Here is an 18,844-nt window from a genome sequence, read left to right on the forward strand (position 1 = left end):
GTGTAACTGAGTATTTCTTTAGAGTCTTTTCTGGGTGCCTGTGCTTTCACCCCTACCTCTCATATGCCGCCAATCAGAGGAGGGAGAAGGGGAAAGCCCCCATCCTCAGAGAAGACTTTGCAGAAATGCCTACTTAAACTACCATCAGAAATTTCACATACTGCGCTCAAAAAGCAACAAATGTGAATATCTCTACAATGAAGTGACGCAGCGCAAAACAGAAAGGAGCATCAGAATCAGGGGAGCTCAGTGATTTTTACAAGGTATAGAAGTACATTTTTTTGAGCAAGCAACTGGTCTTCTTTAAAGTGATTGAAAAATTCAGTTGGTTATTGGCAGTATAATGTGCTACCTGGGACTTAATCTAGTGTGTGAACTTCTCTGAGCAGGTTGGCAATCGAAATGTATGAAAAGGTAAGGAAACACCTTTCAAGGAGTGCTATGGCTGACTTTTATTATATTTGAGCAAAAAGATTCTCAGGATCAGGATCGTGGGTAGTCCATGGCTGCCAGATGAGAGCACAGCGAACCCCTTACTACATCCCCGGCTCCTCTTCTGATAGTATAGTACAGTGACTTCATGCGTGCGTCATTCGTGCATCATGGTGTCGAGTTGGCTTACTAATCAGAAGTGGCGCCGGGGATGTCCCAGGGAGGAGAAGGTTTGCCAGGCAATCTACCTGCCGCCACGGAATATGCAAGTCCCCTCTGGACCCGGATCCTGAGAATCTTTTTGCTCAACTTTTTGTTTAATTATTATTTCTATTAGAGAACATAGAAGAGAAGGGGCACCAAATTTGAATTGCCCCCCCCGGTTAGAGTGCCACATTTTACCACTCAAGACAGATGATATCCCACTCCACACCAAGGCTTGTTGGACCCATTCCAACACCTTTGCAAGATAATAGAGTTGGGCAGAAAGATTTTGAGGTCCCTACTCTGGTGGCCACATTGATACTTCGTGGTGACCAAAGCACTTCAAAACCCCTACTACCTGTGAAATCCTTGATGTCTCCTATGATTAGTAGGTCACCGCAACGTCGTTACATTGAGGGTGCCTACTATTAGAAGAGGTTGAAGGGATGTCGTAGCTAGTAGTGGCTTCGGGGACTTAGACATGCTGCAAATCCTTCTGCTCCTCTACTTTATAGAAATTGCGTTCCTCTGGGGAGGGGATTTTTGCACCAGGTTCCGAGGGGGTGGCACCCTTCTCTTCAAGGACATGTCCATTTTCTTTGCCGTGTTGTGTGATTTGCAGTGTTTTGTAAACTAGATACAGAGCGATCAATATGAACCCGGAAAACTCGGTTATTTTTGTTCTTGGCAAATATAATAAACGCATTACCGTTTGCGTTGCTCGGCAGCATAGTGATTGGCATTTTAATTAAACCAAATGACACTTCTAGACTTATCCGTCACAACTAAAGAACAAAAACCCCATAAAATGTTAATCATTCATTTCCGGCTACAGATATGATAGCCGAGTTATGAAATGATCCGTTTCTTTGCGTCCGATATCGTCCAATCAGGCAGACGCTCGCCCCGCGAGAATGACACAAAGTTTTATATATGGCGCTGATTATTCCGGTCTTAGTACGCAGGAGTAATGCGCAGAATATCTGCCTGCTGCTCGTGTATGGAGCTGATCTACGGGGAGGCCGCGTCATGTAAAAACTACTGAAAATTAAAACCATGTTTCTTTTTGTACAGCGAGCATGCCAACGAGCGAGACCGAGTCGGTAAACACTGAAAATGCTGGTGCGGAAGCGGAGAATACCGGGTGCTGCGGGAGTATGTGGTAAGCCAAGAAACTTCCTGGTAAAGAAGGAATCCGCAAACTGATTCCAAATAGTGCCGCCCTAGCGGGCATCTGAATGAAAAGGGTACCCTTCTCCAAGATCCTATCCCAATATGTTGGAGATGTAATAATATTAGTAAATACCTCCAATTAGAAATGTAGTATAGTTCTTCTGATTCGCTATGTCACTTACCCCATGTGCAGGACATTGCAGTAGCTTGGGTATCCATGGTTAAGACCACTAGCAATTAACTAGCTGTCACTATTTGAGTGGTCGTAACCTAAGCTACTGCAATGCCCTGTACATAGGGTAAGTGACATAGCCAATCATAAAAAATATAATACATTTCTAATATTATTACGCCTACTACATATTGGAAATGTATTATAGTTCTTCTGATTCGCTATGTCACTTACCCCATGTGCAGGCCATTGCAGTAGCTTAGGTATCCATGGTTATGACCATTCATATAGTGACAGTTAATAGTCATAACCATGGATACCTAAGCTACTGCAATGCCCTGCACATGGGGTAAGTGATATAGCGAATCAGAAGAACTATACCACATTTCTAATTGGAGGTATTTGGTAATATTATTATCATTACTCCTACTATATATTGGGATAGGATCTTGGAGATGAGAATACCCCTTTTTTTAAGTACTTTCCTGCAGCAGTTTGGGGCAACTGCATCAGGCACAAACAAGGTTATACTCCCCCTCTCCAGGTCCAGTGCTGCCTCTCAGTCGCTGCACCTGTGATTGTTTACAGGCAGCTTCGGTATCATCATGCTGATATAGATTTCATGAGCTGCTGAGGCCAGTGATTGACTGCAGTGGTCACATGCGCTATAGTTGTTAAGTCACTGACGCAGCTTGTCAACAAGGCACGGGGTATCCGAAGTGTCAGTGCTGGACCTGAGGAGGGTGATTATAACTAAATTTATTACTTTTTTTAGTGCTGTGACCCTTTGCCAAAAAAAAGTCGTCTTATCCTTGACAATCCCTTTATAATTTGTATTTTAGGTGTCCAGCTTTCATAAAAATATAAAAATGCTTATCTTAAAGTCAAGTCTTGGTATAGATGAAGATGTATCTATGTATACCCTTCCTCAAACGTTCTCGTTACGGTGTCATCTCGCCTCCTTTATGGCCGGATTGTGTATTCTACAAGTCGTACAGCTGCCCGTATCCCCTGGACCCTGCTCATATTCACTGTCTCGTTCTAACAATGTGATTTTGTTTCTTCCATTGCAGTCAGTCCATTTCCAAGTCTAAATTCAGGTATGCATAATCTTGCTTGAATGTTTAACTCTTAAAGTTTTGTTTTTTTTTGGAATTGGGTTTCATTCCAAATTTTGCACCATTTGGCCGTAATAGGCTCTTAATGTCCCTGCACATTCAACGTTGATGTGGTGTGTGGTCATAAATCAGATAAGAGGAGCTCAGGAAAAGAACCGATAAAAGTGTTACAAATCCAGCGCTCGCTGATGGATTCTCAGTTAGCTCATTACGCCAGCAATAGACTGTACTGCACAGAGCCAATAGAAAGCAAACGGTGCAACATTTTTAATGAAATCCAATTGCCAAAATGATTTTTAGCTCCAGTTACTTGATATAAAAAAACCTGTCCCCCAAAGTTGGACGACCCCTTTTAGCTACATTTTATTTACTTTTTTTTTTTTTATTTTGAGTACTTTTCTAGTTTTCTATTTTTGTGCTGATCGGTCACCTTTTTTTTTTTATCTGTCCTGTAGTCGACGCTGGCGTCGTTGGAACCGGTTTAATCGCAGGAGGTGCAGAGCTGCAGTAAAATCCGTTTCTTTTTACTGGCTGGTCATCATCTTGGTCTTTCTCAACACTTTGACCATCTCGTCTGAGCACTACAATCAGCCTGAGTGGTTGACACAAATACAAGGTACAAGAACAGATACGATTCGTTTGTCAGTTTCTTCGCATGAACTATGTCGGTTTCCGTATTGGCCACTAGATGGCAGCATATCACACATATACAAGCCAAACTGCTTTCCGGCATGCTGTGAAGTCTGATTTTTAACCAGAATTGTTGTCTTACTATCACTAATTTTGAAGCTACAGTTGATTGACACCCGGAGATGGTGATACTGAGTTTCTGTGTTCCAGATATTGCAAATAAAGTCCTTCTGGCTTGTTTCACCTGCGAGATGTTAGTGAAGATGTACAGCCTGGGCCTTCAAGCTTACTTTGTCTCACTGTTCAATCGTTTTGACTGCTTTGTGGTGTGTGGAGGTATCACTGAAACCATCCTGGTGGAGCTGGAGATCATGTCACCGTTGGGAATATCTGTGTTTCGATGTGTCCGACTCTTACGAATCTTTAAAGTGACCAGGTGACGTGACGACTTTGATCATCTTCTGTTTTCTCTCGTCTTGTCTGTGGGTCGTTGACTAATGTGTTCCTTATGTCGCCTCCAGGCACTGGGCTTCCCTCAGCAATCTTGTAGCATCCCTCTTGAACTCCATGAAATCCATCGCTTCCTTATTGCTCCTTCTTTTCCTCTTTATCATCATTTTCTCTCTGCTTGGGATGCAACTCTTCGGGGGCAAGTTTAACTTCGACGAAACGCAGACGAAACGAAGCACCTTTGATAACTTCCCCCAGTCCCTCCTGACAGTATTTCAGGTATGTAGAAATTCTGGATAAGGATCCATAGAGATGTAGCAAAGGTTACCTTGACTCCGATAACAAGCAGTGGGAGATCATGGCATAAAATCATCTGGCAATGGCTTACCTACACCGCCCAAGAAAAGGATCGGTCATGGAAAGTCAACAGGACGGGTCCTTCTGTCCAGTGACATCATCTATCGGGAAAGTTGGGAGGCCCCCTGTACACATTAGATGATCGGCTGACCCAACTGAAATCTGCTGGTTCTGTCAATTTTTAGTTGAAACATGTTTGAAGTTTTAAACCACAGAAAAAAGGTTTCTACAAATTGTACGCCAGGCTTCCCAGCGCACGTTTCACCCAGCTTTATCAGGATACATCCCCTGACAAAGCTGGGTGAAATGCGCATTTAAGGTTTTGATATACACATGCTCAAGTCTAAATCCCCAGTGGGTTACATATTCATAAGCTGAACACAATTATTGCAAACAGGTTACATGATGCTGAAGTAAACCTAAATGGTGTGTTTGCCAGTCTGGCGTGTTTGCCAGTTGCCCCAACATGCGTTTCGCCCAGCTTGGTCAGGACCCAATCCTTGACAAAGCTGGGTCAAATGCTCATTTAGAGTTTTGATATATATACACATGCTGAAGTCTAAATCCCCAGTGAGTTACATATTGATAAGTTATTGCAAACAGGTTATATGATGCTGACGTAAAACCTAAATGTTTTGTAGCCCAGTCGCCCCAACGCGCGTTTCACCCAGGTTTGTCAGGACACACACCACAATGCTGGGTAAAACGCGCCTTTAGGTTTTTACTTGCATTTATACACTTGAGCATGTATACATCGTAACCCTGGTGTGTTTTTCAGCCCTCCTACTCAGATTTTTCAAATTTTTCTTTTGTCATAATATATTTTTTCAAATATTAATCAAAATATAATTTATGTGTGAGACATTTTGTAGCATCTTTTTTTCTGGTGTTTAATTATTGATATCTCGGCGTGTCTCTGTTACTAAGTTTGCTACATTGGCTATAGGAAATTAGTTGGTCTTTACAGTGTTTGACTTTTTGTCTGACAGCTGTTAATAGTTGAGTATACAAGTTATTTGGACGACACAGGCGATCGATCACTTGCTAATCCAATGGATGGGCCTAAAAGGCCATAATTGCTTAACTATACCATAAAAAAGTCCAGAAAAAATATTTGTTCAACCATCTTCTATCTAATGTGTATGCCATCTTAAAGGGTTATTATTAAGATAGTAAGTTATCGCAACGGATGGCTGGGGGTCCGACCTTGGTGACCCCCCACAACTCCGAAACCAGGGCTGTGCAGAGTCTTGTATTGAATGGTGGAGAGATGAGCATGCTCAACCTCCACTGTATTCATTATCTATGGGACTACTGGAGAATTCAAGTACATTGCGCTGCTATTTCCAGCAGTCCCATAAAGGAAGAGCTTGCTCCCCTCCAGTTCCATTCAAGACGGAGCTCTGCACAGCCGGTTCCAGAGACCTGTTCTTGGATTGCTGGAGGTCCCAGCTGTTGGACCCCTTGAAATCAGTAAATGATCTCTTATCCTATGGATAGAAGATAACCCATTACTTTGAAATAACACTTTAAATAGAACCCTTAATGGATTTTTTAAAATTTAAAACAAGTCTCTCCTTCAATTAGCGCTAATCCTCTGATTCTGGAACAGTTTTTCTTTTTCTTCTTTGCCCCTCCGTTCCAAAGTTATGCCCCTTGGTAATAACGGTTCAGATTTTCCCAACGAAGTGGGCGTGTTATCGCAGAACTTTTCTGTGTTTTGATTGGTCAGCATCAGAGAAGAAAAAGCAAACGCCCACGCAGAGCGGTTCTTTATTTTTAGGGGGTATAACTTTGGAGCAGAAGGGCTCAGAAGAAAAAGAAAAACTGCTCCAGAATCAGTGTAAATGCACCAATTGGAGGAGATACTAAAAACATTCAGGGAAAGGTGCCCTTTAAGCTGCTGAAGGCACAATTTCACCAGTTATAGAAGCATTTATCACACAATGACAAGTTTTTGTACTCTCTTAATAAACACTTTGTGTAGCGGGTAAACAGTTTCCTTTTGTCTTTTTCTTTCTGCTTTGTGTATTTTTAGAGGCGCTGGCTTTGTGTCTGAATGAGGATGGATATCTGATAGCTTTTTTTACGGCTATTATACTATTTCCATGTTTATTTTTGGGGGAGACAGAAGTTGCCTGCCTGGATTCATCGTACGCCGCTATTCTTGTGCTGTTTGAGGCATCCGATCAATGAATCACAGCTTGGGGTTTAATTAGTTTTTGCTCTTGTTTCTAACTTCTAACACAAAGCTTTTCATTTACACTCGCTTTCTATTAGATGGGCGCTTTGTAGGGATAATTAGACTGAGCGCACAATAAGGCAGCGCTTTTCTTTGTTGACTTATGTCACATTATCTGCATCTACATGCTCCCCCTCCCCTAAAAACGTCCCAGAAATTACTTATTGCCTAGGTCGCTCTGCTTATAGATGGAAATCATTATTTCTAGGACTGGAATGGAAAATCACTTACCATAAATCATTCGAACAATTCGTTTTCACGCTTTTGTTTTTTTGTACCTTCTTTTATTTCATAACTTTTTTTTTTTTACTTTTTTGTTACTTTTTGCGAGATAAATTGTAGTTTTGAATGATACTAATTGATTTTTCATACAAGCAAAAAAAATCTAAGGGCTTTTAAGTTATGGAACCCTCCCCCCCCCACCCTGCCACCATTGTTTTTTGTGTTTACGTCGTTCATTGAATAATAATTACCCGGCAATATTATTCTCCAGGTTAGTACAGTAACGGCAATAGGCAATACAAAAACTTGTGTAGTTTTTTTTACAAGCCCAGAAATTTGTAAAAAAAAAAATTCATAAAAAAAAAAAAATAAATATATATATATAAAATGGTGTTCGTGTTCCCATTTTTTGAGAACCATAACTTTTTTATTTTTCTGTTGATGGTCCTTATGGGGCTTTTTTTTTTTTTTTATTTCATGTTAAGCTGCAGTTTTTATTGAAACAGTTTCCAGGAACATACAACATTTTGATTGCTTTTTATTGCATTTTTTGGGGGGGAAAGTGCAGCAGCCCAAAAAAAAAACGTAATTTCTGACATTTATAGATTTATATTCTTTTATTTATTTACTGTGTTTAATAAATGTATATTTTGATAGGACGGAGCTTTGCGGACATGGTTATGCCATATATGTTCATTTTTAATTTTTTTTTTTTTAGTTGAGGTAAGTGATTGTGTGTGGCTCCGATCACTACTCTTATAGGCAGTTGCCGGCTGTATAAAACAGCCGCCACCAGGCCTATATGTAGCAGGTTCCATACATGCACACTCTGGAGCAGAAGCACAGTTATGTCCATTTTTTGCAATATGTATAGCTTGTTAAAAGTGAATTTCTACTATTTAATTTCTTGCTCTCTATAGCAATGGTAGCATAGCCTTTCTAATCCAAGCTCCAAATCCAAAGAGTGATAGTAAGAGTGATGATCTGACCGCTTGTCCTTCTTTTTTAGATACTTACAGGAGAAGACTGGAATGCTGTGATGTATGACGGGATTATGGCGTACGGCGGGCCGTCCTCTTCAGGAATGATTGTGTGTGTGTACTTCATCATCCTGTTTATCTGCGGTAACTGTATCCTTTCTTCTGTAAAGGAACCCCTCACCATGAACACCTGCTTAAAGGGTTAGTCCCAAAACAGCAAATAATCCCCTATCCAATGGGTTCAACAGCTAGGACTCCTAACAATGCGGTAACGGGGCTCCGCATAGGTGGAGCTACTTATGCTCCATGTTGCCTCTATTCATTCTCTATGGGACAGCTGGGACCCCATTGATATAGACTGTGGTTGTTAGGCAATGTATTCTTCAGGACTAGTCCGACAGATTTGAACTAATATGCCTCCTCATCACCAGTGATTGCTGGTGGGACCCATCACTGAGACCCTCCCCGATAACCAGAACGAGGGACTGAGCACCACCGCTCCTGTTGTTCTCTGCAGTTATGCAGTGAGGAGGACTTTGAATTGAATGACACTGCGCGTTCTTGGTCACTGTTTAACGCAAAGTCTATGGACTTTGGGTACGGAAAGTAATCAGACCCCTTTAAATTTTTCACTCTGTTTCATTGCAGCCAATTGGTAAATTCTAAAAAGTTCTTTTTTTTCTCATTGAAGTACACTCTGCACCCCATCTTGACTGAAAAAAACAGAATTGTAGAAATTTTTGCAGATTTATTAAAAAAGAAAAACTGAAATATCACATGGTCATAAGTATTCAGACCCTTTGCTCAGACACTCATATTTAAGTCACATGCTGTCCATTTCCTTGTGATCCTCCTTGAGATGGTTCCACTCCTTCATTGGAATTCAGCTGTGTTTAATTAATCTGATAGGACTTGATTTGGAAAGGCACACACCTGTCTATATAAGACCTCACAGCTCACAGTGCATGTCAGACCAATGAGAATCATGAGGTCAAAGGAACTGCCAAAGGAGCTCAGAGACAGAATTGTGGCAAGGTACAGATCTGGCCAAGGTTATAAAAGAATTTCTGCATTACTCAAGGTTCCTAAGAGCACAGTGGCCTCCATAATCCTTAAATGGAAGAAGTTTTGGATCACCAGAAGTATGAGAAATAAGATTCTCTGGTCTGATGAGACGAAGATAGAACTTTTTAGTGATAATTCTAAGCGGTATGTGCGGAGAAAACCAGGCACTGCTCTTCACCTGCCCAATATAATCCCAACAGTGAAACATAGTGGTGGCAGCATCATGCTATGGGGGTGTTTTTCAGCTGCAGGGACAAGACGACTGGTTGCAATTGAAGGAAACATGAATGCGGCCAAGTACAGAGATATCCTGGATGAAAACCTCTTCCAGAGTGCTCTGGACCTCAGACTTGGCCGAAGGTTCACCTTCCAACAAGACTATGACCCTAAGCACACAGCTAAAATAACAAAGGAGTGGCTTCAGAACAACTCTGTGACCATTCTTGACTGGCCCAGCCAGAGCCCTGACCTAAACCTAATTGAGCATCTCTGGAGAGACCTGAAAATGGCTGTCCACCAACGTTCACCATCCAACCTGTCGGAACTGGAGAGGATCTGCAAGGAAGAATGGCAGAGGATCCCCAAATCCAGGTGTGAAAAACTTGTTGCATCATTCCCAAGAAGACTCATGGCTGTACTAGGTCAAAAGGGTGCTTCTACTCAATACTGAGCAAAGGGTCTGAATACTTATGACCATGTGATATTTCAGTTTTTCTTTTTTAATAAATTTGCAAAAATGTCTGCATTTCTGTTTTTTTCAGTCAAGATGGGGTGCAGAGTGTGCTTTAATGAGAAAAAAATGAACTTTTTCGAATTTACCAATTGACTGCAATGAAACAAAGAGTGAAAAATTTAAAGGGGTCTGAATACTTTCTGTACCCACTGTAGGCTGCCAAGTACAGCGCTCTGTTGTTTCCGTCAACCCTATAGACTTTTAATTGATTGACGGGCGCATGCTAGACCACCAATCTATCCAAACATCTTCCCACTGCAGTCCACAGTGAAGAATAACCAAGGACGGGGCACCTCTTTTTTTAGTGATCTGTCGGGGCCCAGTGATCAGAAATGTACCATTAATCTCATAGATAAATTTCTTTTGTAGGAAAACCCCTTTAAAGGCTTGTTCTCAATTAATCTTCAGGAGAACACCGCCTCCTGCTTGCTTGGTGCGCACCTGACGGTTGACATGCTGCAAGCAGAGGCAGCTCTGCCTCTTCAGCATTGGAGGAGCAGTGGGGACATTAAAGCTGGCCGGATCCAGATTCAGAGCAGAACTGGAGAGAGCTTGAAAGGCCTGTGCTCCTTGCTTAGGAAACTGGCCACTGCTGTTAGACTGCTGAGGTGGCAGGTAACCTAGGAAATGAGCAGAACACAGTAAAATAAAAGAACGGAGAGGATTTATAATAACAAGTAAATTGTCAAGTTGCTCATTTTTACAAGTATTTTTGCAACTTTACCTATTTATGAAGATGAGATAACCCCTTTAGGCTACTAGACATCACAACGATGGCTGGCAAATGAAGACTTGTAGGCTCGTTCTTCGTGTAGGCAAGTGATATCAGTGAAGATGACCATCGAGAGAAGGATGACTTCTGATGAGCCGCACATGAGTGATTGGCTTCCTGAATTCACACACCACAGATATTCTACTAAATGTCTTTTTGGCCATTGCCGTGGATAATTTGGCAGATGCCGAGAGTTTGAACACTGCTCAGAAAGAAGCCGCAGAGGAAAAGGAGAAGAAAAAGAGCGCAAGGTACCATGCATGACAAAGAATACAAAATGTACAATAGGAAGGTCTTGTTCACATGTTGCATTTTTGCCGGACATTTTTGTGACAGTGGCATTTAAGAGGTTGGAAATGGGGAACATGATTGGGGGGTGCCGATGGTACTGTCATTGCAGCTGGGGGGGCCTTCTGGAAGCCCCCCCGTGTTTGCCATGTTTGTGCACCTATGAAGCCCAGCCTGTGCCTGGGCTTCATAGGAAATTAATGCTTTTACTATACACTGAAATACTACAGTATTGCAGTGTATTGTGCACGTGCGCAACTGATCGCAGGTTGAAGTCCCCTAGGGGAACAAATAAAAAAAAAATGTATAGAGAAAGAAGTAAAAGTTCATATCATTCCCTTTTTGCCTGGATTGTAAATAAAATTTAAAAAATAAAGAAATAATCGAATTAGTATTGCTAGGTGTGTATCTGCCCAAACTATTAACAAATCAAATATTCTCACATATCAAGGTTGAAAAAAAAAATTTAAATGGTTGAATCGTTGTTTTTTTTCATCACTTTGCCTGCCAAAAAAACCTGCAATCAAAAGATAAGACCCCAAAAAATGGTAACAAAAATAAACTATAGCTTTTACTGTAAAAATTAATCCCCGGTGCAACTCTCAGCTGAAAAAAAAAAGTTTTAGCTTTTAGAAGGCGAGGAGGAGAAAATCGAAAGAGAAGAGGGGCCCACTTTTGTCTGCATAATCCTGGAGCATGCCCTTGGATAGGTGATGACTATAAAAGTTGGGAAAAATTTAAAGAGAAACTGTCGACAGGTCAGAAGTGGCCACTGTTTCCTCTTATTTTATTCTCGCTGCTCCCCTGAGAAATCCATTTTTATTTTTTTTAAAATCCGCCATACCTTTCCGGAGATACAGGCCTTTTTATTTCCCGCAGATTTCTATGGTCTTTACAAGGGGGCGTGGCTCACTGGTTCTTTGGGGGCGGGTCTTTAGGCTGCTCGGCATTATGGTAAAAATTATCACTGAATAAAAAAGCCCATTTCTCTGGAACCGTATGATTTATTCTTAAAAAACAAAAACCAGAATACTGAGGGGAACAGCAGGAATGAAACAAGAACAAAAATAGGCCTCGTTTGATCTGGTCACAAATCCACTTTAAATTCAGTAAGCAATGAAAATAGTATAAATTCAGGAGTATGATAGTAATTGCTGATGTAGAAATGCTGTAAATCTACTTATATTCTCTGATTTGAACATAGCATTATTTGTATTAGTTTTACCACCCCCCCCCCTCAAAAAAAGACCCCCCTCAGCTGTGACCTTCTACAGAGCACGTTATCTCTCTGAGCCGCAGGTTATCTCTTCAGGGACTCAGAGGGGCTCTACACTTCTGCGCTTGATAGGAATTACGCGGCTTAGACCCGGCGTGTAAATGAGCCGCTCTGCTTATTTCATTGCCCCTGATCCACGGGCGGGAATGATGGTGTTAACCCGGCCCCCGGTATCAGTTACGGACAATAAGGGACCAGTACACAAATACACGTTCCTTGTAACATTTTGTTCTTGTGATTCAAGAGGTAAAAATTACACCCCCCCCCCCGTGTCTCAATAGAGGATTATTATAATTATCATTAATTTACTAAGTGCTACCACTCTCAGACGGAACATTTATAGCGCTCTCTATTTTTATCCGCTACGGCTATGACTGTGTCATGGAAATCAATGTGTAAATGTGTACCGAACGCGCCCCGCGGGCATGTACGCCATGCATTATTGATTCCTAGCACCGGATTCAGTTTTTACATGCTTTGTTAGATTTTTGAAAGGGTGCCTGGATATTCCCGCTTGTGCGGTGGGTGTGGGAATGGAACCCCCTGTAGGCCCCTGGCATTTGAAGTATCTTTGTAGATGAATGTGCTTGTTCTATAGAAGACAGAGACATATTCAGGGTTGGTTTTTATTCCCCAGTCGGAGCTGAGCTTTTGAATAAAAGGCTATGTACACCTTTACACATGTTTTTATATTTTTTATTGTTCATTTGCTTCCTAAATGCAAAATCAAGCCATTTTCTAAATAGTTTTGAATCACAATTTCTACCATTCTACGTTCTAACGGCTTTCTTTGTTCTCTTTTAGCCATAGAGATAGCAGCAGGTTGAGAGAGGGTTTATACACAGATTTTCAGAATAGAAAGGAGAATAAGCATTTACAGTCTCTGGGAGGGCAGAGAAAATGGGCAGGAAATCACATGGAAATAAGTGCAGGATAGAAGTTGTGCTGGATTATGAGGTAATGAATAGGGATGAGTGGACCCGTGGAAATTCAGGTTCTGGTACCCAACCCAAACTTAAGTGCAAAGTTTGGTTCGGGTACCAGAACTGTACCTGGATACCAGGGCTGTGGAGTCGGAGCCCATTTTGGTGGAGTCGGAGTCGGTATAAAATGGACCAACTCCGACTCCTAAAATGTATAATAAATTGGGTACAGTAGTTTAATGCAGTTTGTGGGGAATATTTTTCATAAGAATTTGGGAAAGTTATGAAATGTCCTATAAATGTCTGTCCTATTCCTGATCTAAGGTTCTAGACTTTTAGCTGAGATGAAACTGTGCTACAGTAAATTTATCACTTAAACATGAGCCATGTATGAGGGAGTCGGTGTCATGGAAATTGAGGAGTCGGAGTAGGAGGTTTGGCTTACCGACTCCACAGCCCTGCTGGATACACACGTATTCTAATCACTTTCTTTGTTCCCCTATTTTAGCGATAGAGATAGCAGTGGGTTGAGAGAGGGTTTATACACAGATCTTCACAGAGCGGAAAGGGGAGCAAACATTTACAGTCTCAATGAGGGCAGATAAAATATGCTATAAAAAAGGAGGAATACCCATAGAAATAAGTGAGGACAGAAGCTATGCTAGTATATGAGGTAATGAATAGGGATGAGTGGACCTGTGGAAGTTTGGGTTCTGGCACCCAACCCAAACTTAAGTGCAAAGTTCAGTTCCGGTACCAGAACTGTACCTGAACTTAACCCAGGACCCGGACCCCATAGAAAGCAATGGAGACCCGAATTTTGGATCTGGAAAAAAAATATTTCTCCCTCTCTCTCTGCAACTGACTTCTGCTCATCTCTAGTAATGAAAAAAGCAGCACCATGAATAAACATGTGTTCTAATGGCAGAGGATGTTGGAAGAGGATTTATACACTTATCTTCACAGAGTGGAGAGGGAAACAAGCATCTACAGTCTCAGGGAGGGCAGAGAAAATAGGCTATAGATTAGGAAGAAATCCCATTAAATAAGTGGATACACACATAACGCAGATCCAGCCTATATTACAGGGAACAGACACTCCCACAAGACAGTCCTCAGTGGTTGATATCTTTTAATGGCTAACAGAAAAGATGGTAACAAATTGCAAGCTTTTGAAACTACTCAGGTTTCTTTATCAGGCATAGTATAACACAAAATCTGAAGAGTCGCATATTTATACACGGAAATAATGCAGTAGATGAGACAAGTGACGTAAAGCAGAAGTATTACTATAGGAGAAGGGTAAACAGTTGTGACCGAAAATATTGGAATAGTTTGTAGATTAGGAGTGTGAAAATGTTATTATCCTGTGATTGAGGTCTGGTCAAGGGTGGTGATGACCCCACAAGTCTGAGGAGCACATTCCTTACATGATGTAGAATGACATAAATCCATGCGACACATTCATTCCTGCTCTGAAGGTGTCAAAGGTTGTCATGAGTTTATATTCCCAAACTTTTCTGTCTCTCTGAGATTTGAAGTTACCTTTTAATACCAGTAATTTCATATCCGCAATGCTGTGATCAGGGAAACAAAAATGTTTTGCCACAGGTAGATCTATTCTTTTTTCTTTTATTGTGTGGTGATGAGAATTCATCCTTGTTCTAAGTTTTTGCCCCGTCTCCTCTTCATACAGATTCCCAGCTGGACATATGGTACATGTAATTAAGCACACCACATTAGATGTGATACAGCTGGAAGTACCTGGGATCTTATAGTCCTGATATGAATTGGGGATCTTTATCTTGTCTGTGGTCGTTATAAATGGACAGGTTTTACATTTTTTCTGGTTGCAAGGAAAGGTACCTGTAGCAGGTGGAGATGACAGGGGGCTTCTGACAATGATGCTTCTTAGATTTGAGGGCTGCCTGAAACACAGAAGTGGGGGGTCTGGAAATATGGATTGTAATCGGGCATCTTTTTGTAGTAAGGGATGTAGTTTCCGTGCAGCTCCCCTTAGCGCCTCCAGATTTGGATTGTAGGTGACTACAAGAGGCACCCGGTTGTTTTCTTGTTTGGTTTTGTAATGTAGGAGATGATTCCTTGATATTCTGGTGGCTCTTGTAATCTGGTTCTCAATTGTTCTTGGATGGTAGCCCTGATTCAAAAAGCTCTTTCTGAGGCCACCAAGGTGTTTGTCTCTAGCCATAGGGTTGGAACATATCCGATTGTATCTGATGGTTTGGCTGTAGACAGTAGAGTTTTTTATGTGTTTTTGGATGGAAAGTGTCCCATTTAAGGTATATTGGACGGTCTATTGGCTTCCTGTACAGGGATGTCTCTATTTCATTGTTCTGTAGCTTGATGATGGTGTCCAAAAAGTTAATTTCAGCACAGGAGTAGTTGAGTGTTAGGTTGATGATGGGATGAAATCGATTAAAGTGTTCATGGAACGTCTTCAGCTGTTGCTCAGACCCCGTCCAGATGATTAAAATATCGTCAATGTAACGATAGTAGGCCAGAGGCCTGATGGGATATGAGGACAAAAGGTCACTTTCAAGCTTGATCATGAAAAGATTTGCGTACTGTGGAGCCATTTTACTTCCCATCGCTGAACCAGTCTCATGTGGATATATGTTGTTATCAAATTCAAAGTAATTGTGGGTGAGGATGAATTCTGTAAGTTTCACCACAGAATCAGCATCAATTCCTGTATTTTTCATGAAAATTTTGCAGGCATTTAATCCATCCTGGTGTGGGATATTAGAGTACAAAGATTCCACATCCATGGTGGCCAGGATGGTTCCTTCTGGTAGAGGACCTACTGCTGCTAGTTTATTCAGTAGGTCTGTCGTGTCCTGAATGTAGCTGGGTGTACTCTTTACCAGGGGTTTAAGAACACACTCTACCCATCCAGAAACTTGCTCAGTAAGGAGCCCACACATGAAATAATTGGTCTTCCTGGATTCCCAGATTTGTGGATTTTGGGGAGCATATAGAATGTCCCTAATCTTGGACTCTCTGGTAACAGGTCATCGGCTCTTATGGATTCGTCAGGCAGACAAGATACCAGTTTTAGTTCCTTGTGATAGTCCTGTGTAGGGTCAGACTCCAGTTTTTTGTAGTAGCGCGTGTCCATCAGTTGTTGATTGCTTCCTTCATGTAGTCTGATGTGTTCATCATCACTATTGCACCACCCTTGTCAGCAGGTTTAATGATGATTTCTTTGTAAGTTTTCAAAGATTGTATGGCCTTTCTCTCCTGGGCACTGATGTTGGATGCTTGTCTCCTGTTTGTGACATTATCAAATGTCTGAACTCTGAAGGAGTCTATATATGTATCCAAATGAGGGTTTCGTCCAGGTGGAGGTGTCCAATCTGACCTCTTCTTGGTTGTCAAGATCCCTTTTCCTTCAGTTCGGATGAGTTCTGAATCTTCTGTAGAATTGAAGTATTCCCTCAGGCGCAGTCTCCTGAAATAGTGTTCCATATCACTACAGAGTTCAGTTTTATATAGGACCTTAGTAGGACAAAATGAGAGTCCTCTAGAAAGCACGGTCAGCTCCACTTTGTTGGGTTTATAATCTGGCAGATTGATGACACCGTTAGATGCTTCTGTGTCTGGAATGGATAAATTGTCCAAGTATTCAGGTTTTGGCTTTGTTTTGTAACTGTTTATATAGAGTCCTGAATTTAGGTGCAGCCTGTGTAGTTTCTTTTCCTTGTTATGAATCAGAAGGGTCCGTAGTTTGTTGTAGTATTGCTGTAATTTTTGCTTTGTGTTTTCTGTAAGTGTTTTCCTCCGAGTTTCAAATTGCCCTTGGACTTTACTCTTGATGCTGTAGAAGACATGTAAGAGGTGGTTCTTTAGTCTCTCAGAAGTCCTGTGACAAAGGTTTTGTACATAATGAGTATTATAGGTATGAAGAATTGGGTTTGTAATCCAGAGTCTTTTTGGAATTAGATTCTCCTTTTTGCATTTAGATAAGAAAAAAATGTCGCTGTCAAATTGTGCATGTTTCTTCAGAAGTGGCTTTAGTTCCATAAAGATGCGGTACATTCTGGTATCCTCCATTTTGATATTGGTAAAATATATATCTTTGTACCTTCTTAGCCAGTAGATAGAAAAATATTTAGATTTGAGAGTCCTCAGTGGTTGATACCTTTTAATTTCTAGCTGAAAAGATGGTAACAAATTGTAAGCTTTCGAAACTACTCAGGTTTCTTCATCAGGCTAGTATAACACAAAATCTGAAGAGTCACAAATTTATATACAGCAAGACACAGAAATAATGCAATAGATGAGACAAGTGAAGTAAAGCAGAAGTATTACTATAGGAGTAGGATAAACAGTTGTGGCCGTAAATATTGGAATAGTTCGTAGATAAGGACTCTTTGTACTCTAATATCCCACACCAGTAAGGATTAAATGCCTGCAAAATTTTCATGAAAAATACAGGAATTGAAGCTGATTCTGTGGTGAACCTTACAAAATTCATCCTCACCCACAATTACTTTGAATTTGATAAAAACATATATCTACAGGAGACTGGTACAGCGATGGGAAGTAAAATGGCTCCACAGTACGCAAATCTTTCCAAGGCCAAGCTTGAAAGTGACCTTTTGTCCTCATATCCCATCAGGCCTCTGGCCTACTATCGTTACATTGACGATATTTTAATCATCTGGACGGAGTCTGAGCAACAGCTGAAGATGTTCCGTCAACACTTAAATCAATTTCATCCCACCCATCAACCTAACACTCAACTACTCCTGTACTGAAATTAACTTTTTGGACGCCATCATTAAGCTACAGAAAAATGAAAAAGAGACATCCTTGTACCGGAAGCCAATCAGCCGTCCAACATACCTTAAATGGTACAGTTTCCATCCAAAACACATAAAAACTCTATTGTCTACAGCCAAGCCATCAGATACAATCAGATATGTTCCAACCCTATGGCTAGAGACAAACACCTTGGTGGCCTCAGAAAGAGCTTTTTGAATCAGGGCTACCATCCAAGAACAATTGAGAACCAGATTACAAGAGCCACCAGAATATCAAGGAATCATCTCCTACATTACAAAACCAAACAAGAAAACAACCGGGTGCCTCTAGTAGTCACCTACAATCCAAATCTGGAGGCGCTAAGGGGAGCTGCACGTAAACTACAACCCTTACTACAAAAAGATGCCCGATTACAATCCATATTTCCAGACCTCCCACTTCTGTGTTTCATGCAGCCCCCAAATCTAAGAAGCATCATTGTCAGAAGCTCCCTGTCATCTCCACCAGCTTCAGGAACCTTTCCCTGGAGCCAGAAAAAAATGTAAAACCTGTCCATTTATAATGACCACAGACAACGTGAAGATACTCAACTCACATCAGGACTGCAAGATCCCAGGTACTTTCAGCTGTATCACCTCTATTGTGGTGTACTTAATTATATGTACCAAATATCCAGCTGGGGGGTCTGCATGTAGGGGAGACAGGGCAAAAACTTAGAACAAGGATGAATTCTCATTGCCACACAATAAAAGAAAAAAGAATAGATCAACCTGTGGCGAAACATTTTTGTTTCCCTGATCACAGCATCGCGGATATGAAATTACTGGTATTAACAGGTTATTTCAAATCTCAGAGAGACAGAAAAGTTTGGGAATGTAAACTCATGGTGACCTTTGATACCTTCAGAGCAGGAATGAATGTGTTGCATGGATTTATGTCATTCTACATCAACTAAGGAATGTGCTCCTCAGACTTGTGGGGTCATCACAACCCTGGACCAGACCTCAATCACAGGATAA

At 41.2% G+C, this 18,844-nt stretch overlaps 1 protein-coding gene across 14 annotated transcripts in view; it reads left to right on the plus strand.

Annotated features, from left to right (window-relative positions):
- The window catches only part of CACNA1D (calcium voltage-gated channel subunit alpha1 D), a 331,678-nt gene that overhangs the window by 207,315 nt on the left and 105,519 nt on the right, over positions 1-18,844 (plus strand). For all 14 annotated transcript variants that reach the window (XM_073644565.1, XM_073644577.1, XM_073644576.1 and 11 more), the window contains exons 10-16: positions 1,711-1,798; positions 3,055-3,081; positions 3,555-3,715; positions 3,940-4,165; positions 4,251-4,458; positions 8,010-8,130; positions 10,687-10,801. In XM_073644565.1, coding sequence (XP_073500666.1) covers positions 1,711-1,798; positions 3,055-3,081; positions 3,555-3,715; positions 3,940-4,165; positions 4,251-4,458; positions 8,010-8,130; positions 10,687-10,801 — 946 coding nt within the window. The remainder of the gene's footprint in view (positions 1-1,710; positions 1,799-3,054; positions 3,082-3,554; positions 3,716-3,939; positions 4,166-4,250; positions 4,459-8,009; positions 8,131-10,686; positions 10,802-18,844) is intronic.

This window comes from Phyllobates terribilis, unplaced genomic scaffold (genome assembly GCF_046119375.1).
Source record: "Phyllobates terribilis strain yellow unplaced genomic scaffold, ASM4611937v1 Scaffold_8__6_contigs__length_399053987, whole genome shotgun sequence".
NCBI classification, from domain to species: Eukaryota; Metazoa; Chordata; class Amphibia; order Anura; family Dendrobatidae; genus Phyllobates; species Phyllobates terribilis.